The 23,084-nt window shown below is 35.8% G+C and overlaps 2 protein-coding genes across 3 annotated transcripts; one reads left to right on the top strand and one right to left on the bottom strand.

Annotated features, from left to right (window-relative positions):
- The first annotated feature begins 2,254 nt into the window (after positions 1–2,254).
- LOC104906315 (probable beta-D-xylosidase 7) lies at positions 2,255–7,028 on the top strand. Of its 2 annotated transcripts, none has more exons than XM_010695049.4 (6): positions 2,255–2,860; positions 3,929–4,228; positions 4,460–4,629; positions 4,742–4,839; positions 5,018–5,785; positions 6,268–7,028. In XM_010695049.4, the coding sequence occupies exons 1-6, from the start codon at positions 2,396–2,398 to the stop codon at positions 6,858–6,860; spliced, it is 2,394 nt and encodes a 797-aa protein (XP_010693351.2). In that variant the 5' UTR covers positions 2,255–2,395; the 3' UTR covers positions 6,861–7,028. The 2 variants fall into 2 exon arrangements, with proteins under 2 accessions (XP_010693351.2, XP_048496996.1); XM_048641039.2 differs by having other exon boundaries at positions 2,724–2,860; positions 3,817–4,228.
- A 14,963-nt stretch (positions 7,029–21,991) lies between these two features.
- LOC104906313 (60S ribosomal protein L39) lies at positions 21,992–22,245 on the bottom strand. Its single transcript, XM_010695048.3, has one exon. It carries the CDS (start codon positions 22,159–22,161, stop codon positions 22,027–22,029), a length of 135 nt encoding a protein of 44 aa, XP_010693350.2. The 5' UTR covers positions 22,162–22,245; the 3' UTR covers positions 21,992–22,026.
- Between the last annotated feature and the right edge of the window lie 839 nt (positions 22,246–23,084).

Raw genomic sequence — 23,084 nt, 5'->3', positions numbered from 1 at the left:
AGTAAAGCCCGCATCTTGATCTGCCACAGACTAAAACTATTCCTCCCAGAAAATTTATCGATTTTGACATTCACCCCAGACATCTTTCTCACACAGATCGAACACCAAAGCTCTTGATAACAGTTTGTTATAACGGATGTGAGAGAGAAACAAATAATGAATGCAAAAAAGATAAAATCAGACACCAGATTTACGTGGTTCATCAATTTGGCTACATCCACGGCAGAGAGGGAGAGAATATTTTATTATGTGAGGAAAACCAGATTACAGAGAGAATATAGACAAATTCGCCGTTCAAAACCTAGGTATAAATAACCTATTTATACTTAGCGCTCAAAAACGCGTTTCCGCTATTCGCCCGACCCGCCCGGGCGAAATCCGCCCAACCGGGCGGTCCCCAGCTCTCCCAGAACAGCTTGCGCGCCCGACCGGGCGAGATACGCCCGACCGGGCGAGGACGAAAACAGTTTCGTCAGTTCTTCGTAAAACTGACATAACTTTCTCGTTTCTCAGCGGAATTGGGCATATGACCTATCGTTGGAAAGCTCTTGGAACAAGCTATCACCTCCATTTGAATCACATCAAAACCATTTATAGATTGAGAGATATGTGCATTCAAAATCAGCCTTATGTCATTCCTTCTTCACGCATTCTACCAAACACCTTCAAGGCACCATTCAAGTCACTATTCTTACAAAGCTGTTAAGAACCAAAATAAGTGTAGTAAGGTGGTTAAATGAGTATTATTATCACAAACATGATTAATACCAAATTGGTCCAAGCCTCCAAGAGATGTAGCTCCATTAGCTCTTTTTGTGTGAGTGTGAACCCTCAAAAAATAGAACTGCTGTTTTGGTGCATAGATTAGAGTAATAGTTATCTGCTCATTGCATAAAGCTTTTTTTTTTTAAACAATCAAGGTATCTAACCGCTGATAGTGGTGACTAATCCTTTCGCTTGGGTGTTCCACTTAAGGGTAAAGGGCTAGTCAATAATCTCTTTCTATTCCCAAAAGTTGAGAATTGTACCCCCGAACAATTGGTTAAGAGAAAAAGTGAACAACCACTATGCCATGACCTAGACCTGGGCATTGGCCGGGCCGAGCCTGTTCATAGGCTCGGCCCGCCGGCTTGGGGAAATGGCGGGCCGGGCCTGAAATTTCCAAATTTTGTCCACGGCTCGGCCCAGGCCTGCGGGTCGGGCTCGTGCCTCCTGCGGGCTTGGCTCATATTTTATGTTATTTTTTTTTTGAATTTTTTACAGTTTTAGGCTAAAACATAAAGGAAAGGAGTGTTTGGCCCGCGGGCCATCTAGGTGGGCTCGTACCAGTACGCGCCTGAAATCAAATTTCTTGATCGTGACAGGCCCGCGGCCCACGTAGCGGACAACGTGCCGGGCCGGGCCTCGAGCTGGCTCGTGCTGGCCAGGCTCATGCCCACTTATCGCATAAAGTTTTGAGAAACTACATGCACAGAATATCCTCTGATGCTCTTCCCAAAATAAAAATGAAATGCCCTCTGGGCTCTGATGTTGGTTGCTCCATGCCTCAACCCATCCATGAAAGAAACAATACCCGACATCTTCCATGATTTTGTGATCCGAATTATAAGGATATGGTGTCTTGTCAGATATTGCAAACATCTTTACGATCTTGTGCAAGTGCACAACACTAGACACTAGTGCACTTTCAGGCTGCATATGGCATACCACTTCAATTCCCCATATGAAAGCAATTTGTTTATCCAACAAACTTTCTTATCTATTCTTCAATAATGTATATTCTCTCATAACAATATCAGATACATTTACGCAATTTGCCTTGTCTTACGCAAGTTTAAAAAGTTTAATGCTCACTAGTCATTATGCACCATGAATAATGAAATATATGAATGAAGAAATGTACATGACAACATCAATAACAGTAAATGAGTACATAAAGGTAGTGTTTTCACGCCCGTGATACTAGATGACACATAATGCCACACTCTATCTTTGACTTAATGTGCCACGCTCGCATATATCTTACACACTATAAAAGAAAACTACATACCTATTTATGAATTACATATATCTAGTTTAGTGATTAAAACATTAATATATTAATTTGAAGTCAACAGATAGTGTCACGTGATACAATTTCTTATTTATGAATTAAAATTAGGTGCTTTTGAACTAATTAATGTAATGATATGGGTAAAATAAAAGTTTCCAAAGAACAGAAAAGCTGTTACTGGACCACTAGCCCCATGTCATCCATGAAAATATGAAATGATGTTTCATCATTTTGTTATCCATTTTTTCGTGCATGCGTTATCTTTATTAATTTATAGTGTGAATTTTGATGAATACTTGTGATTTTGAAACTTGTAGAGTTATAGTACCAAAGTCTTAAACCATGAATGCCAGAAAAACAACTCTGGTTCTTCCCAACTTGATATACCTTTTCTTTACTTCTACACTCGTTCAACTCGGCAGAGTGAACTCAGTCCCATCTCGGCCACTCTTCGCTTGTGACTCGTCAAACCCATTAACAAAATCTTATCTTTTTTGCAATAACAAATTACCCATCAACCAACGAGTCAAGGACCTAGTGAGTCGACTCAGTATAGACGAGAAGATATCCCAACTCACCAACTCAGCTCCAGCGATTCAGCGACTCGGTATCCCTGCTTACGAGTGGTGGTCCGAGTCACTTCATGGGGTGTCAAGGCACGGCCGTGGGTACCGATTCAATGGTACGTTTGATGAAAATGGCACCATTTTGAATGGGACTGCTACAATTAAGGCAGCTACTATGTTCCCTCAGATCATTCTCACTGCTTCTTCCTTTGATTCTCAGCTTTGGTATCGCATTGCTCAGGTGAGTCAGGACTCATTAACTTGATTCTAGTTAATGCGTAATACAGATTTAGTGTCTACTTGGATACGGACAGTCAAGTGTACAACTTGACTCTATTATTTTATTTTGTAGAAAAATTTAAAGTTTTTAGTTCGAAATGAAAGTGTCGTATGTGACATGACAGGCAATTCTTAAAATAAATAAATAAAGGTGTCAGACAAAGAAACAAGAGAATTTTTGCTAGACCTGACTAGTGCATTCGTCTGGATGGTTAGAAAAGTCTGAAATTTGCCAGTTCATAGACGAACCTTTAGTTTCTAGAGAAGTCAAGAGTTTTGTTGTATGAACTTTCAACTTGTTAGTGGCATTTTAATTGCCTTCATGCTTCATGTTTGTCTCCTCTTTTTCACGGCTGGTCGTCTTCAATTTTTCTTTTATTCATATAAGACACGAATGCAGTACAAAGTATAAAGAAGGAGAGTGGAGATTCGAACTTATGACCTATTATTCATGTTACCTCAATATTAACCGACATCCTTTCTCAAATGTCTACATTTTTTCTATTTCCTTGAGGTATGTAGGGATATTATGAGAACGGAAAATTATGTAATTGAGGCTGTCTCTAGTCAATGCTTAAGAATTAGGATGATCACTTATTATTATTCTACGTCACGAGCTAATCAAATTTATAGAAGAATCATGTTAGAAAGTATGGAAATTAGATATTGGGTGAATTAAAACATTTAAGTGATCATTTGGTTGAAAATAAAAAGAATCAGTTTGATGGAATTTCAATTCCAAGGAATATTTGTTACCTATGATGTATGAAGAAAGTACTTTTGATTAAGTATGACAAGTAGGTGTTCCATAGGGGGGTTAGGCAAAGTACTTCCCAAGTAGAGTATTTTGGAAATTAGAAAGTATCACTTTGCATATTTATGTCATCCAAACAACTCTATTTTCACTTACTTTTGTAGGTTTTTTACTTGCTATTTTGGAACATAGAGCTTGGTTTAAGGATCATCATATATCAATGTAAATAATACTCCCTATTAAGTGTATAATGGTTTGGCTTTTGGATCAATGAAGGCAATTGCAACAGAAGCAAGGGCGATGTACAACGTTGGACAAGGCAAAGGCTTGACATTTTGGGCACCAAACATAAACATATTTAGAGATCCAAGGTGGGGAAGAGGGCAGGAAACCCCTGGAGAAGACCCATTGCTGACTTCTAGATATGGAGTGTCCTATGTCAGAGGCATTCAAGGGTATACTATTCAAGGGAAGAAGACTTCACAGCACCTTCAAGCCTCTGCTTGCTGTAAGCACTTCACAGCTCATGACTTGGATAACTGGCACGGCATCACTCGTTATACTTTCGATGCTAAGGTAAATAGCTTCTCATCTTCTTTCCTGTTTTCCGTCCACTTCTGTTTTCAGACTCAATTGGTGAGTGAGATTCTTAGTGTGTGTCCATAGGTCAGGAATTCAAATCCTGCCATTTGAGCTTTGAGGGCATTAAGGGATGGCTTTCCCACTTTCTGCTCTACCTCATCCCACCCGCTCAAAAAAAATAAGTTGCTCACTTGATTGCTGCATTCGCTTTTGTGTGTTTTGAAGGTGTCTAAGCAAGATTTGGCAGATACGTTCCAGCCCCCATTCCAGAGCTGTGTTGAACAAGGTCAAGCCAGCTCGATAATGTGTGCGTATAATCGTGTGAATGGAATCCCTAGTTGTGCACATTATGATTTCTTAACAGACACAGCTAGAGGGCAGTGGCGTTTTGATGGGTAGCTACATGTATATCATGATTTTCTTTTTGGAGAAACAACAATTGATCATTTCTACTACTATAAGTAGTAGCTCCGTTCGTAACAGTTTCGGGTATTTATTGATGCTTAGGTACATAGTCTCAGACTGTAATGCAGTGCCTATAATATATGAGCAACAGGGTTATGCCAAAACACCAGAAGATGCAGTTGCTGCTGTTCTAAGTGCAGGTAAACCTAAAATATATTTCAGAATCATAAGTTCAGATAAGTTCTATTTTCAGATAAAGGCTACCCACCTTCAATTTACAAGTTTAAGAAGTTTTGTTTTGAGAGTTCATAAAAGTTCCAAAAAATCTAAGATGTTCTTACTTAAAAATCACTTTTTACGGAGTTGGTGGCGTTGCAGGGATGGATGTGGAATGTGGCTCTTACACAACACGATATTCCAGATCAGCACTTGAGCAGAAAAAAATTACAGAGGAAGATTTAGACCGAGCCCTTCACAACTTGTTCTCTGTCCGAATGAGGTTAGGCCTTTTCAATGGAGATCCAAGGAAAATTGGATCTTTCAGGAAGATCGGTCCAGAACAAGTTTGCTCTGAAGAGCATCAAAATCTTGCTCTTGAAGCTGCCAAAAACAGCATTGTACTTCTTAAAAATGTTAACAATCTCCTTCCGCTGTCAAAAGCGAAAAACAGTTCATTTGCTGTAATAGGACCTAATGCAGATTCTCCTCAAGTTCTGCTCGGTAACTATGAAGGTTTTCCGTGCAAAACTACAACAATTCTTGAAGCCTTACAACTTTATGTTGAGGGTATAAAGTATCATCCGGGATGCAATGCGGTTGAGTGTTCATCTGCTGAAGTTGAACAAGTTGTGGAAATAGCTAAAGCGGTAGATTATGTTGTTCTTGTGATGGGTTTGGATCAAACACAGGAAAGAGAGAAACTGGATCGTGTTGATCTCGTTCTTCCTGGTAAACAGCAAAGTCTTATAAAAAGTGTAGCAGAAGCTGCAAAAAAGCCGGTTGTACTACTGCTTCTTTGTGGTGGTCCAGTTGACATCTCTCTTGCAAGGGATGACGATGAAGTTGGAAGCATATTATGGGCTGGTTATCCAGGGGAAGCCGGGGGACTTGCCCTAGCAGAAGTCATTTTTGGTGATCATAACCCAGGTACTCAATATCTATTTCCTCTGTTTTTTTAGTTGTACCATTTGACATTTTGACACTATTCATCAAACAAGTATGACTACATTTTTTCACCATTGCATAAAAAGATACAGTTAACTGCGATCTTGTTAGCTTAGTCTAAATGCGAAGATTCCAAACATCAACTTTTTATAATTTTTACTTACACCAATTAGAGATAGAATTGGTCTATTTGGCTAACTGTTAGCCAGCTAACAAGGAGGTATATTATCCAATTTACCCAAAAATACAACTATCCATAGTTAAGTTAGGACATTTTCGATAGTATACCTTCTTGTTAGTTGGCTAACAGTTAGCCAAATAGAGTTTTTCTTAGAAGATACTTCATTAAAGATTAAAATGCATATTTTACTGAATTTAGAGAAATTTACAACTATCTCTATAAATCAGGCAAATAAATTCCATAAGTTCCTCTAAAGGTGTTCATAGTTTTCGCACGACTGCAGGTGGGAGATTACCAGTGACATGGTATCCAAAAGATTTTGCTCAAGTACCAATGACAGATATGAGGATGCGGCCTGACAAGTCTTCAGGCTATCCAGGGAGGACATACAGATTCTACGAAGGCAAGAAGGTTTTTGAATTTGGTTATGGTCTAAGCTACTCAACCTATTCTTATGAGTTTGCCTCAGTTACTCGAAATACACTAAGCTTGAATTTGGAATCATATGCTAACCCGTTTCTCAAGGGCTCAAACATCACCCAACCACTATTGATTTCACATATGAGTAAGCAATTCTGTGAGACAGGGAAGTTAATAGCAGTTGTTAGAGTGAAAAATAACGGGAAAACACCAGGCAGGCATCCGGTGTTACTTTTTGTGAAGACTGGTGTGCAGATTGATGGTAGTCCAATAAAACAGTTGATCGGGTTTGAGAGCGTGAACTTAAATGAAGGAGAATTTAAGGAAATTGAGTTTCCCGTGAGTCCATGTGAGCACCTAAGTAAAGCTAACAAGGATGGGCTGATGACGATTGCCAAAGGTGTTTATTTTCTGGTTGTGGGAGAGGCAGCTTACCAAATCAACATCACAGCATGAGATGAGTGAAACCACTTATTGCTATGAATTTTCTCAGGCATACTCCTATTGTTACTGTATTCTCTTTTTCAGACTGTAAGACTTACATATAGCAGAGCAATAAGCTTTGTCAATAGAGCTATATCAAGAAGTTTTCAGCTATGTTGCGGTTTCTGACTCTTATTGTCATCTTGTGTTCCATCTCACCTTAATTTTGATACATCATCAACTTAAAATCTAAAGTTTCATGTTATTGGTGAAGGTAGATGATGTGGCAAAATAGAGACAATGAGGCATAACCGCATAAGTCGAGGAGTGATAAACCTATGACAGTTAGATGCATCTAACAAAACGTATATAGTGTTTGCGTAGGTAAAATATAGTGCTTGTGTCTTTCTCTTAAAAGAAGATGCTTTATAAAAACAAACACTATATTCCACCTGAGCAAACACTATTTCCTATACAACCCTATATGTTACCTACGCAAACACTATATCATATTAATTATATGCATCCAATTGCAATAGCTTTATCATCCCTCTAAGTTGAGTTGTAACAACTTATATGGTAGATTAGATTTGCTAGCTTTTCTGAAGCATGAGAAATCAATTTCAAGAAAGGCTTATCGCTCGTGAACCCCGTGTTATTGAATTAAATTGGTCTAATACGATAATTTCTCCATCCATAGCATGCCAAATCTCTAATCCTTCAAGTAATCTAACCTAAAGAAACAGGAATATATACAATCAAAGGGAAAGAGAAGTACACGTGGATAAATGGTCAACTCTATAAGTCAAACCAACAAAAGTCAATTTAAACTTAAAACCAAAACCAACTACGAGAAGTATAGACTCAAAGTACGATAAATGGTCCACACAAGCTCTCCAAATCCAAACCCAAAGATGCATCATCTTCAAATCTGTATATGGACAATGCAGTATTGATATCTAGAGAGTGCTCACCAAAATGGATCATCAATCAGCAAAGTTGAGTACTACATATAGAGGTGGGCATGGGCCAGGCCAGCACGCGGGCCGGCTCAGTCCATTGTCCGCTATGTGGGCTGTGGGCCTGTCACGGTCAAAAAAAGATGGCCCGTGGGCCGAACACCCCTTTCCTTTGTTTTTTAGCCTTAAACTATCAAAAATCCAAAAAAACAACATAAAACACGGGCCAAGCCCGCAGGAGGCACGAGCCCGGCCCGCAGACAAAATTTGGAAATTTCAGTCATGACACGACCCGTCATTTCCCCAAGCCTGCGGGCCGAGCTCGTGAACAGGCTCGACCCAGCCCATGCCCAGGTCTAACTACATACTAAATAAATAAACAATCATAACATGATACTAATAAATAGTAAATAGGAATAAATAATAATATAATAACTTGCAGATAACTTATACTGAATTAAACTTTACAACCACACCTATATTACTTTGAATGGAATAGTCAATGGACCGAATTGTCTAACTAAAAACCAACCTTCCCTTTGGAAGACGACGAAATACGGGTGCGACTCTGTATTCCTATGACCTACGATATCGAGGAACCTTTTTCAATAAAAATATGACACAATGATCAATCCGTTCTCAGAAAAAGCCATGGGCTACCACCATATACTCCAACTCCTGATTGTCCAACACTTTAGACGTGCACAAGTCTAAAACCATTGCTATCCACGTTTCACTTTACATGATTAACCAATCATTACTTGTTATGACTCACAACCAATCATTCAACAATCATAAACTTCCATTTTTATCTTAGGATTAGATAAGTGACCACACAACTTAACAACTCAAAATTAATTCCAACTTTAATCCAAGCTTTCTTTATTTGTTGAACCTAGCCAACGATCAAACTACTTTTCATAGGTATAAAATATCAACTTTCAAAATAAGACCATCGATCCTTATAAAGTAGTGAATACCCAAAAGGGTCCAACATGATTCAATCATGATCCAAACTAATACATTTATTAATCTCTCATATGAATTAATAAAATAAAGTTACCAACCATATGCTTGCATCAATCTTCCATACAAACATGATATAAATCTCAAAACCAACATGTCTCACACAACGGCATAAATTAAAACATGCAAATCTAACATAATAGAAATCATATATGAACTCAAAATAATTCCTATACATGATACTACATAATTCTCATCCACATAATCATGATACTAATCCAATTAACACATAGGTATGTACGTACCTTGTGTAGACAAATTGAGAGGCCACTTTAACAATCTTAAAAGTCTCCTGAAGAGAATTCTCCGCCTAAAACAACCAATATAATTTCACAATCAATCCTTTATCAATTTACAACAATAATAAAATACTTTAAACCCAAGTGTTTAAAACCCTTTTTCGTCATTAAAACTTGATTATCAAACCTCCTAGTATAGTACTACTACACTGGTTGTTAAAACTCATCATAAAACTCGATAACAATACTCCCTTTAAATTTCCAATACATTATATGTTAAAACTCCTGCAAAACATATTTAAACATGTTTAAAATCATAAAAATAATCAATTTCATAACTCATAATAAACTACTACTCCCTACGTCCCAAAATATAGTTCCCATTTCTATTTTGGGAGTCAAATTTTAAAAACTGTGACCAAATATTCTTACTAATGTATACAAAAAAAAACATATTCATGAGGGGTCTTGTTAAATTCGTCTCAATGTGTAAATTCGTAATATAAACTTTTTATATTTTTTACTAATAAGAAATAGAAGATATCGTAGGTCAAAGGTACGTCTTGGAGACTGTGCAAAATGAAATGAGAATTATATTTTGGGACGGAGGGAGTATGATTTTACAACCTTTAAAACCCTAAAAATTCATGCTTTGATAACTAAAAATCCAATTCAATCATAATAAGTAAATCATAACAAGTAAATCAGAATTTTTATTTCTTTAATAAATAAATGATATAATCTTAGATTCATAAATAAATCATCAAACAATAATCTTCACACATAATCATATTAAAACAATTCTTAAAAACGCAAACTTTACATTGAAGATAACTTGAGGAGGAAGAAATTAACCAAATCAAAGGAAGGAGGAAAGAGAGACACGCGACACTAAGGGAGGACCGACGCAACACAGCAGCGGCGAGGTCGGTGGTCGGCTGGTGAAGGACGGTGGTCAGCCGACGAGGAGGAGGGCCCATGAGGAGGAGAGAGAAAAAGAAAAGAGAGAGGAAAATAAGGGTGGTTGAAATATTTGAGAGGAAGAGAGAGGAAATAAGTTATGTGGGAAATTTTTGGGGTTTATGAGGTTTATATGGGTTTTCTTTGTGGGCTTAGAAAAAGGTAATTGGGCTCAAATAAAGTTTAATAATTGATGAAATTAGTGTTTGAGTTGCCCATACCGGACTAAGAATCCCTTTTCAAATCAAAAAAGTATTTGGGTTCCTCATACCCAATTAGAAATCCTTTTCCAAATCCAAAAAGTGTTCAAAGCTTTTCAAATATTTTTCAAAGCATGTCTAGATAAAATATTTTAACTTCTTTAAATCATAAAAATAGTTTCTTTGACTTTCAAATAGTCAATTTTTGAAAAAATAAATCATTAATAAAATACTAAAATATATTTTAATATACATAACTATACATTAAAATATATTTATAAAATTCATAAATTTACGAAGGATTACAGTTAATCTACTAGCTGGTAGGTTGGAGTTTGTTTTGGTGTTTTCTTTTGTGTTTGGTTGCTTCTATTTTGTTGGAATTGTTCCTCTTTTGAAGAAAAAAAAATCATTTAAAATAAGAAAAAAGTTATAAAATGATTCTCGTACTAATAATAAATGTATGAATTTGCAATGATATGCCAAAATTGGTTATAATAAATGATACATAATAAAGCTCTATCTATAACTTTAATTTATATGTTTTTTTTTTTGAGTTGATTATTCATGAGAATAAATATGAATAACCAAATACTCCCTCGATTTTCATTTATTGTTCCCGTTTCCTGAATTGGCATTCCTTTATGGTATTTTCATTTATAATCTTTTTAAAAATAGTTCACATAAATTAATCAAATTATCAATTTTCTTTTAACAATATATATCATTTTTTTAAGGAGAAATTCTAACAGTTAAGTGTATTTTCGCAAATAACTACCTAATAAATATTTTTAAAAAATAATTAATTACTTATAAAAATTTAAATCTTCGTTCCACTGCCATTGGCGTTTTTGTTGGGTGATGGAAAAAATAGTTTTTAGAAATATCTTATTAGGTCCCTGTCATTAAAAAAGAAATTCAACTAAGCATACTTAAGAGACTAAGAGAGAAACACCATAGAAGTTTTTAACAAAATCCCAACCTCTCCCTCCCGGCCTCCCGGCACCGCAACCGAACTGCACCCGCTCCGCCGAGGTTTTCCAATGTCGATCTCAAAATTACTTCTAGCGGTGTCTATATCTGGGTGTACAATTGCATTGATTACCATAGTAGGTTTTTGCGTTCTTTTCTACGTATACTTCCGCTTACGTAAGAAGTACCATGTTGCTACCACCCTTACTACTGCTACTACTGGTATGTTATTGCTTCCTTTCTTGAAGTTCGGTTTTTTTGGAAACTACTGGTATGTTCAATGTCATTGCTTCCTTTTTTGAAGTTCTTTTATTTTGGAAACTAGAAATTATATATTGCATGATTGTGTAATTAATTTCTTGCCTCGTCAATACCGGATTTTTTTTATAATTTCTTTTTTAGGTTTTTTTTATAGGAGTATATGAGTGTGTAAGGTTCAAAAAATTGGGTAGGGAACATTAGATTTATTGGCCAATTTCTTTTGTTAAAAATAGGCTCATAAGGTTTTGGTTGCAATTTGAATATGCGAAATCGCATGGCCAATTATCAGTTAGTAGTGCTGGAATTATTTTATTTGTTATGAATGTTTATAATTTAGTGTAATAATGATATATATACTTGTTCTATTTTATTACTCATAGATTTATAACCATGTTTTTAGGAGGTTTATTAATTGTTTTTGGCTCTTTAAAGGAATTAATTAGTGCTGGAATTTTGTTGTTTAGAGTTGGAAACTTATGTTGTACTTTTTTTTAATTTCTATGTTCTTAGTTTGTATCTTTAAGGAGATGTATGTGTTCTTTTATTTAATTTCTTGAAGTATTAAATTAGTATGTATATGTATTGGAGGTTGTGAAATAATTACGAAAGAGGGAAGAAGGAGAGCGTGACACCACCACCACCACGGCAGTCGTGGACCGCCGGCAGTGGTGTCATGCCACTACTGCAGCCGCGGCAGTGGAATGGTCATGCACCACGATCAGTGCTCGCCACCCGGTTGCTACTTGTTGTTGTTTCGTTTTATATTTGTTGTGTTGAGCATGAAATTTCTTTATATTTTATTGTTTCATGTATGCTGAATTTTTTTTGAGTTATTGATGGTTGAAGCATGTTTTAGTATTTTTATTTTTGGTTAAATTAAAGGGTTTTGAAGGAGTTGATTGCAAATCTTAACTTTTAGTAAATATATATATTATTATTATTACTGTGAAGTATTATTCTGAAGAATTGGTTTGAGGAATTATGTTTATTTGAGAGATTGTGAATACTTGAAGAATATTTGGATGCTTGAAAATTACTATTTATACCTATTTCACTAAGTTTGGAAACGTTTTTATTTTGAGCTGGGTAGTCTAAGGGATCTTGTATCCCGAAGGTTTTGAACATACACTCCTGGAGGACAGGGGGAACTCAGCAGGGTGCTACTCTGCATAGGAGAAACTTAGGATATGTTGTCGTCCAAGAGGACGGGAAACATTGAGATGTTATCCCGCATCGGGAGTTTGACCATTCTTAGACATAGACGGTAGGGAACGTAACCCATATGCCGTTCTGGAGGTTGCGATCTAATATACTCTTAGGAATTGGGCTGCGGTCACTAGCGTTCAACTCACTCAATAATATTAATATATATATAATTTTGAAGACTTTTATTATCTTTAATTATTTATTCATCGCTTCCTTTCATTTATTACGCTTTAATTGCTTATTGATGGATTATCATGTTGTTTAACTTGTTTTATGATTTATTTATGGTTTTGTTATTTTTATTTCACACTTTGTCTATTGTTTTGTTTGCATGATTATCTTCTTGTGTTTTTAACATTATTCTTCGTTTATTAAATTGTTAATTGAATCCTAATTGGATTGGGAGAGCTGTTTGTTATTCCCCACTAATTGTGGATTTGTTGTTGTATATTTTGCAGATGTGGAAGTTTAGGATTGTTGCCATTTGGACTGGGGTGGTGAGACTCGGCCCAGTGAGCAAGGATATGGCCCTTACGGTGGTAGATGAGCATTATGATAGTAGGATTAAGACTTCCTTCTTAGTAGATCTTAAGTAGAGTTTTGATGGATAGTTGCCTCATGGATTTTCATGAAGTTTAATAATGATTTTCTGGATATTTATTTTTGAGTTGTAATAGTACTTTTGGAGTGAGGGTATGGGACCTCATCTCTTTATCTTTCGAGGATATTCGGTTTGGGATTTATTACTATTTATATTATTTTAGAGTGACATTTTTCGTCTCAGTGGTATTTCTGCTGCCAGTTTTATCTAATAGTTTCTTTATTTATTATTATTTTAGCTTATTTTTATTAGTCTTAAAAAGACGAAGTGTTACAAGTGATACAAGAATTAAGGTGAAAAAGGTACGTATAGCTGAAAATCTTGCTGATATGTTTACCAAGTCGGTTCGACATATTAAGTTTCAACGTTGTTTGAACTTGCTCAATGTTCGTGGTTGTTAATTGCCCGTTGGGGGGTAAGTCTGGGGTCTTTAGGGGCTAATCAGGTGTCCATAAAGGACAAATTTGGGTCTAGTTGTCTTTCGAGATAAATTTGGTTGTAGGAAGAATGTGGGCATTGTGATCAATGCATCTGTTTATCTAGTTATCTGGTTCATTGTGACAGGATTCAAGTCAAGGAGGAGATTTGTAGGAATTATGCTTTGAATTGAATGCTCGTCAAATGGAGTTGTTGCAGGCTCGCCCGTCTAGTCGGGCAGTGCCACCCGACCGGGGCGGGGTCGAAGGTCTCAACAGTGGCATGGAAGCAGGCCCCCCGATCGGGCATGATCATTGGATCACGACCGAACGACCAATGTCCGATCGGGCTCGAGAACAATTTGGGTTAGGGGAAATTGACTACCCTATCTGGTGGTGGTTAATTTGACGCAGGGTGGCGATTTCGAGCCGGGTTATAATATGTTATTTAACCTAGTTTGTTTTAAGCAGTCATTAGTGTTTTTACATATCTGTAATTTGGAATTCATAAAAGAGTAATAAAAATTTTCTCTGTCTCTTCCCTGTGGACGTAGCCAACACTTCGTTGGTGAACCACGTTAAATCTGTGTTCTTTATTGTTTCCTTTGTTCATTATTATTGTTTCTAACATCCGTTATAACAAAAATAATTAAGCAAACAAGCATTTAGAGAACATAAACAAAGGATACTTTAATAACATGCAAGACAACACCCCCTTAAATCTATATCTACTAACTACAAATGGAAGTCTCGTGACAATATTCAAATTTCTCGTAATACCTAAGAAGGAACTATTCTCCCATACACGAAGTTCAAAAGATTTAAGCAAACCTATATAATTCATATTAGGAAAATTTATGAGAAACAACTTATTAAATACAAGCTTTTGAGAGAAACAACCTTTTAAAAAGAATCTAGCAAAATAAGATTTTTAAATATAATTTTTTTTTTTGCGCTGAACAACCATGATCCATTTTCCGGGCATTGACCAAGTATTTTACGGCTTCGACTCACTAAAATCAAACGTAGTAAGGCACGTAACCCACATTTCTTATGATTTCACTTCCTCTACTAATGAAGTCAACATCGAATAATACTTGGTCAATGTCGAAAAATGGAGAAAAACAGGGTTGAAACATAAGAGATGCAATTCACGTGCACTCCACATGTTTAGTTATATCGAGTCAACGTTGAAAAATGTCTAATCAATGTCGAAAAATAGGTCGAGGTTATTTCTCTGAAAATATTTTCTTCTTACGGTCTTCCTTTGCCAGATTTTTTTGAAAATGTTGTTTCTTACAAATACTTGTATTTAAAAAATTAAAAGATTGTTTCTGACAAATTTTCCTTCATATTATGCATAAGGGAAAAACAAGCCTGCATTATGGATTGAATGACAAGAAAATCACTTCATACCCCCCGAACCCAATAAACAGATCAAATTAGCCCCATTCACTCAAACCAATATGAAAAGAGAACAACTCCCTCCCATCTTCCAAATGCATATAATGCAATTCTAAGAACTTCCACTAACAAGCAACTTCAATCAACAAAAATTGAAGGGTACAAGCGCAATTGAAGCTTCATCCCAAAATCGATTCGCAACGATTAAAGCTTATATGTAAGCGCCCTACTATAAATTCCTCATTGGCTCATTTGTCAAACAAAATTCCTAACTTATCAACAAACAATGAAATCTAAATAAACACAAACTATAGGAACCTTACTTTGGCCATTTCTAAGCAGAAAATCCCTCCTGATTAAAAGATTAAACTTCAGAAATAGAATGATCAATAATGAAGTTTGATGAATATTCCACTTAGAAATGAGGGAATAGATGAGATTTGAACGCGTGACTTTTATATCACGCTGGCTCAAATACCATGTCAGATTGTGTAAACTTGATAGAGTATTAAACTATTCTTGGGATTCCAACCATTAGCTTAAGCTTTTGGTTGAGTTGGTCCTTTATCATGGTATCAAGAGCCAGCGTGACAAAAAGGTCACGGGTTCAAATCTCATCCACCACCACTTTTCTAAGTGGAATATTTAGCACCAGGTGTGAGGGAGACTTGTGCTGCATCCACACTTCAAGCTCAATGGACTCTTGCGTGAGGAGGCGTGATAGAGTATTAAACTATTCCTGGGATTCCAACCATTAGCTTAAGCTTTTGGTTGAGTTGGTCCTTTGACAAAACTCCGTAATCTGGAGAGATTGTATTGATCAAATATATATAGGATTTACAATCCTAATCCTAACATACTTAGGTATCTATACAAAATATTATCCTAATAGAATGAGAAAATACTATCCTAATATGATTCTCTATCAAAGTTATTAATTGAAAAAAAAGAGGTTTAGAAACATGCCTAGTTGGTAAGCTAGAAGAAACGGTCATATTCGTGGATTGGTGCTTCAAGACGACAAAATTAGGGTTTCGTTGCCGAAATGTGAGCTGATTACCAATAAAAGAGCTCCGACGATGAAGCAATGGAGGTCTTAGAAAAGAGAAAGGATGATCATCCATTTTTGTGCTCCCCAAATTGTAGGGGGGTTAGATATTAAAGGGGAAAAAGGATTTTCTTGAATCAATGAAAATTCAGTTTAGTTTAGAAAAATTCGGTTTAGCTCAGTATAATCTAAAAGAACAAGTCTTATTATGTTCACTTCAGTCCATGGCTGCCCATTTTCATTATTATGTTTTTTTAAAGGTGAGATGAAATCCCCTTGCACAAGTGAGGAAAAAAAAGTTGGGAATCCCACCTTGCAAGGGAAAAGAATCGAATCCTTGTCACAACTCACAAGGGTGGAAAGAGGGCCTCTAACTAGGCCAACCGTGATTCTTATAGAGTTTTATTATTTGGCATCCAACTAACTAGGCCAACTTTGATTCTTACAGAGCCTTATTATGTGGGTTACAAATTACTTTACTTTAAAAATTAATTATATTGTATTTGAAATATTATTTACGGTTTTTTCACCAAATACCCCCGAGTTTTCAAAAAATTCACCTGGTACCCTCCATATTTTCAAAATTCACCAGGTACCCCTACGTTCCACAATAATACACTCAAATGCCCTTAATGACTAGCGGCGGTTAACTTAGTCATTAACCCTCATTTAGGTTATTTCAGCCCTAATTAACCACTGACCCTAACCCTAACCTTTAGCCCTAACCCTAAACCCTAAACCTAACCCTAACCACCCCTCCCCCACCCTCCCACCACCCCGCCCCTATCCCCCACCCTTCCACCATCCATGCAGCCCCCTTCCCCCACCCTCGCGCTGCCCAATAGCCCCCCACCCCTACCACCCATTCGGTTTTAGGAAAGCAGAGAAGGGGCAGAACGGAGCACCGACGAGTTTGGACAGTAGGACGGCAACGTCACGTCGCGAACGGGTTGGGCTACCGCAATAACAAAGCAGATTAGCAAACAGTGGAGGGGAATCGAGCCGAGAGGAGAGCGAAGGAAAGAGGAGTGATGGGCGTTGTGGTGGGGTTGATGGTGTGGGTTCCTGGTGTTCTAAGGGCGGCGGTGCATTAGAGGTGGTGCACACAATAGTGGTGGTGTAGGGGAGCGGGGGTGGGGGAGAAATCAAATGGGCAAGGGAGGGGGGACTGGCGAGGTTGCGGGGGTAGGGGAGGGAGGGTGGGGAGCTGCAGTGGGGCTGGTGGTTGCGGTGGGGGTTGGGGCTGTAGGGGGTAGGGTGGGGTGGGTGGATGGGAAGGGTGGTGGTTGGATGGTAGTGGGGTTAGGGTTTGAAATTAGGGGTTAGGATTAGGGTAGGATTAGAACTTAGATGTTAGGATTTAGTTAGGTTAGTTAGGGCTAATTAGGTTAATTGAGGTTTAAGACTAATGGAGTTAACTGTCAGTAGTTATTAAGGACATTTGAGTATATTATTATGAAACTTAGGGTACCTGGTGAATTTTGAAAACATGGAAGGTACCAGGTGAATTTTTTGAAAACTCGAGACTACTTGGTGAAGAAACCGTATTATTTATGTTACTCAATCATTTATGAACCTCCTATTCTACACCTATAAATTGCCCCCATAATCTTAAGCAATATTTTTCACATCAAAACTTTGAAGGGTTCATACTTTTTTTTTTGAAGTGTGAGGAGTTCATACTTCATACTTCTTTCCTTTAAGGTTATTTCTTCTCTTTTGAATTTATTTAGTTGTAATGTTTTTTTATTGTTTTATTCAATTCATGCTCGATTTTTATATAGTTCGATAAAATATTTTGTGCCTTCTGATTTGTAATTCTAATGTTTAAATTGTTTAGTTCATGTTTAATATCATGCATAAACTATAATCTTTAGGAGCTCACATTATATTTACAGATTACATACTGTTGTTCATATTATTTTTGTTTATATCACAATTTGATTAGGAGGACGTACAAGTGTGAAGTAAGTGAGATCTTGGTGTGCTATTTGTGCAAGATCAAGGTACGTTTTGTGGCCAGATTTTTCAATGTGTTGGTTCTTTTAATTGTTAAATTGATTTAGAAATTTAATAAAATTCGAAATGTAATAATATTGGTTCGTTTTACTTTGAAAATTAAGAAAAAAGGATTAGAAATCGAATTGTTATTAGAATAATATATTATACTGTGGAAATTTTGTTGTTATTTTCAGATGTTGTAAATATATATTATTCTAAGGAATCGTTTGAAGGAGTAAGAGTGAAATTTGTATGAACTTTGAATTTTTAATTAAGTTCACTTGTTGGCAACTATTGTTACCCCTTGATGTAATTTTCTGATAGAATGCCTAGTTTGGGGAGTGCGCACACTTAGATTCAAGAAGGAGAAATAAGAAGAGGAAATTTGTTAGAATGTAAATATGTAAATATTTTGTATGTATATTTATTTCCTTAAATATCTCTTGTAAACCCTAGCTTGTACTTTATATATATTGTTAATCAATAGAATGAGCCTCCCAAGGGAGATTATCATAATCTGACATGGTAATCAGAGCCTAACCCTAGCCACCCTAATTTTTTCTTTTTCTCTCTCGTCTCCTACCTCTCTCTCGGCCTCCATGCCTAACGACAGCAACAAAGATGCTGCTCCCCCCTCTTCTTCTTCCACTTCTTATCATCCTGCTATCCATGTCTCATACCAAAAAGCCATTCCTATCACTCTCACCATGGAAAAACCCCAATATAATACTTGGGCTACACTATTTCGCAACACCGCCCGGGCGTATCAAGTCTTGGATCATATCGACTCCACTGTCACTCGCCCTACCGATATCAATGACGACCTATGGAGCCGACTTGACTCCATCGTCCTTACCTGGATCTATGGAACCATTCACGAGGACCTTCTCTTTGCCATTCTTGATGAAAAGGCTACTGCTATGGTGGCTTGGGAAAAATTACGTGACCTTTTTCAAGACAACAAAGGAACTCGTATTGTTCATCTCGAAAATCAATTCGGGACCATTAAAATGCAAGACTTCTCTTCCTCCACTGCCTTCTGCCAGTCATTGAAGTCCGTCGCCGACCAACTTTCCAGTCTCGGCCATCCTGTCTCTGAGGAACGCCTCGTTTTGCAACTCGTGGCGGGTCTTACGGAGGAATACGACACCGTCGCGACCTTTATCCAGCAGTCGCAGCCCCTCCCGTCTTTTCAAAATGCTCGGTCAATGGTGGCGCTCGAGGAAACCCGCCGGAACTCTTCTAAAAAATCCGGGTCTTCCTCGAATTATTACTTAAGAAGGTTTCAAAATATATAAAGTATTGTGAACTAGTAAATGTGTTACGTATCTAGCATGTTACATACTCAGTTTTTGTATAGATGTGTATTTTCTTTTTCTCACTTGTTTACCTTTATGGTAAGCAATTTTCGGGTTGAGATTTGATGTGCATGAGAGTGTGCATCTTCACTTAATAGTCTTAATTAGACATTGAGTTATTTATTCAGTAATAAAATACTATTTATTTTCAGTTACATATTTTGCTGCAAGTTAGTTAATCAGTTAATATAGTTTAGTTTTGGCGAAAGAGTGGAAATTACATGGCGGTAATACTCCTAAATTACTAAAGTATTATTATTATTATTATTATTATTACTATTATTAATATTATTATTATTATTATTATTATTATTATTATTATTATTATTATTATTATTATTATTATTATTATTATTATTATTATTATTATTATTATTATTATTATTATTATTATTATTATTATCCCCCCTATTTGTATGAAGAATATAGTCACGCTAAGTGTCACTGTTATACTTCATATTTTTGAGTATTTATTCAAGTAAAATATTTATTTTCTAATATAAATATTTTAAGCAAAGGGTATTTTAGTAACTTCACTCATTTTTAAATTATTTTGGCGGCAGATGATGCCAAGATTGAATTTGTTAAGCCTTTTGTTTTAAATCCTAGTCAAAATTAAAAAAAAACAAAAAAAAATTTGGGCCATTATTTTTGACGGGATTTTATACTAAATGGGGGGGGGGGGTTGTTTACCTAAAACTTCCAAATTTATGGTGGAGGTTACAAATCTTGGTTCAATCTCCTATTTTATGGTGAAGGTTACAAATTAAACTATTTAATTTTGGAAATTAAGTACTACATATTCTACTCCTATAAATACCACATACATACCTTAAACCATCTTTTCCACACAAAATTTTTGAAGAATCCATACTCTATTACTTTAAGGTTCTTCTTTCTTTTCTTATCTATTCTAGTTTTATATTCCCTCTGTTTCCTAAAGATCTTCCTTGTTACTGTTCCTACAGATACCAAGGAAGATCCATTTATGTGGGGTGTGGGGTGAGTAAAGTAGAAGAGAGAAAGAAGTTAAGATAAATAAACAAATAAAAAGGGGTTAAAGTAGGAGAGAGAAAGGGAGTAAAATTGAATTAATAATGTAATGGTGGACCATATGATAGGGACATGAGAGGGTAGAAAGGGGGGAAAAAGTTTCCAAATAAGGAATAAAGTAAAAGAAGGAAGATCTTTTCGAAATGCACTTAAAAGGAAAGAGGGAAGATCTTTAGGAAACGGAGGGAGTATTTCTTATTCAAGTTCCAATTTTCTTTGGGTTAAGAAAAAGATTTTCATGTTTCTTACTCAAAAATATTATGTTCATGATAGGTCATTCATGTTTAATGATTAAGTTCATGTGATAAGTTACTTATTGGTTGGTTATGAGAAAGCTCAAGCATAAGAACAAGTGAAAATACTAGTATACTCTTTGTGCAAGATCAAGGTACGTTCTATAGCTAGATCTTTTGAAATGTGGTTTTATGTGATAAAGTTGCTTATTGATTTAGTGGTTGGATTGGTTTAGAAATTTGGTTTAAAATGATTACAATATTTAATTATTCACTCTTAAAGTGAATAGAATGAATGATTTTTTAATGGTTATAATATTTTATTATTTACTCTTGAAAGTGAAAAGAAAGAATGATATTATTAATAATTTTTATAGAAAAGTTTTTGTTATTCTTTTTTTGGAAAATTAAATTGTTTTTACAAGAAAAGGTTTGATTGGTTTAATGAACTTTGAATGTTTAAACAGTTGTTTATGAGAAAAAGAGATTTACTCATGACTTACAAGTTATTTTATTATTATTATCGCTTGATTAATATCAAGAAGGGTTCATACTTCAAAGTCCACTTGTTGGCAATTACAGTTACCCCTTGATATAGATCTGTGATGGGATGACTAGCTTGGGGGTGTGCACACTTAGTAAAATAGAAGGGGAGATAAGAAGAGGAATTATTTTCAAGATTATTTTTAATCCAAGTTGTTTGGAAAGAGTTTGTTCTTAAAATGTTATTCTTGAATTAATATTCAAATGATTGGAAAGAGTTTGTTCTTAAAAGGTTATTTCTTGAATTATTATTATAAAGTGTTTGAAAATAGTTTATTCTTAAAGAGTTATTCTTGAATTATTTATGACGAAGTTTTTCAAAATCAAAAATGTTGCGAACTAACAAATGTATTAGTTATCTAGTACATTTCGTACTCATTTATACTGACGCGTATTTCCTTTTTCCTATTTAACTTTGCCCTGTTTACTTATTTTGTTAGCAGTTTTGCAAGTCAATTTTGGACGTGCATGGGAGTATACTAGCGGAAGGAGATCTTCATCTAGATTAGGGTGTTTTATATATTTTGGAGTTTTTTTTTGAAACTTTAAAGTTGATCGTAATCTCATAGAAATACTCCATTAAGCAAGAATAACATCTCATCAACAGAAAATCGTCGAAGCTCCACAAAACTTCAATTACCAAAAATTCTCAAATTTAAAACCCGAAAAAAAAGCGCTTGATAGGTGAGGCACGAGCCCTGAGCAAAGCAACATCCACCTCAGAAGCCGAGCTTGGTGCGACGCCAGTGCCTACGCTTTGCATTGTACCTGATGGTGTTGTCAGTCCTCATGCGAATCCAGTAAGGGATGGGCCTATTTTGCCTCATCTTCTTGGCCAACTTCTTCTTGATCATGAACGACTTGTGTGAAGGAATCTTTGCTGGTTCTGGTTCTGGTTCTGCTTTGATGAAATGGCGGAGGAACCCTAAATCTAAATTCTAAAACACGAGCTAGTAGCAACCCCGAAAAATTATATATTTTGGAGTTTGAGACAATATTTACTTTTATTAATAAAAAAGTATTATTATTTTTGGTTAAAGTATTCCACTACAATTTATTTTGTTAGTTAGTAATTGGTTGACGAAAGCGTGTTAGTCACGTGACGGTAATACTCCTAAATTACTCAAATATTGTTTACTAAAGTACTTATTTAAAAACGGTTAATTTGAGGGTGTTCCAGTTACATGCAACTATGTAATATATGTACAATATGTAATATTGTACTATACTCCTAATCCTATGTAACTTAAAACATTTATAAGTTATTGATTAACAAATAATGGGAAGTTATGAGATGTGAGATGCATTTATAGTTTAAGTAATTTCCCATATAGACTATGGTAGTTGAGTAAGTATATAGATAGTCTTCGTAGCCCTTGAAACAAATAATGGGAAGTACTAGCTAATTTAACGAAAAACTAACACAAAAAGATTAGAATTGACGACCTTGAAACGCATATAGATAGTCTTCGTAGCCCTTAGCTTCATCTCACGACTCACATCAATAGACCACCGCTCAGTCAGCAATTACAAGAAAGGCTACTTCTTGGTAGCTGTCAGGACAAGCGATGGTCTCAAATGTGATGTCTTAGAGTAATGATAAAGTATTTTTATATAGAGTTTTTAAACACGTTTAAATTACATTATTAGAGCATATTGATTCATATAATTGCATTTTAGGTGTCATTAGCATTAATTATCTATTTTATCCTTTATTACACTTTTTTTTGTGGTTTTCTTAATGTTTTAGATAATTTAGTAGCTATATAGACGCTTT

The sequence above is a fragment of the Beta vulgaris genome, chromosome 3, assembly GCF_026745355.1.
Source record: "Beta vulgaris subsp. vulgaris cultivar EL10 chromosome 3, EL10.2, whole genome shotgun sequence".
NCBI lineage: Eukaryota > Viridiplantae > Streptophyta > Magnoliopsida > Caryophyllales > Amaranthaceae > Beta > Beta vulgaris.
The sequence above is the reverse complement of the archived record's forward strand: the minus strand, read 5'-3'. Positions and strand labels throughout refer to the sequence as shown.

Bases quoted from the DNA above. Each gene is read 5' to 3' on its own strand.
- LOC104906315 (XM_010695049.4), top strand. From the start codon at position 2,396: ATGAATGCCAGAAAAACAACTCTGGTTCTTCCCAACTTGATATACCTT. The intron at 2,861-3,928 runs GTGAGTCAGGAC...GGATCAATGAAG, and splicing joins TTTGGTATCGCATTGCTCAG to GCAATTGCAACAGAAGCAAG. The intron at 4,229-4,459 runs GTAAATAGCTTC...TGTGTTTTGAAG, and splicing joins GTTATACTTTCGATGCTAAG to GTGTCTAAGCAAGATTTGGC.
- LOC104906313 (XM_010695048.3), bottom strand. From the start codon at position 22,161: ATGATCAAGAAGAAGTTGGCCAAGAAGATGAGGCAAAATAGGCCCATC.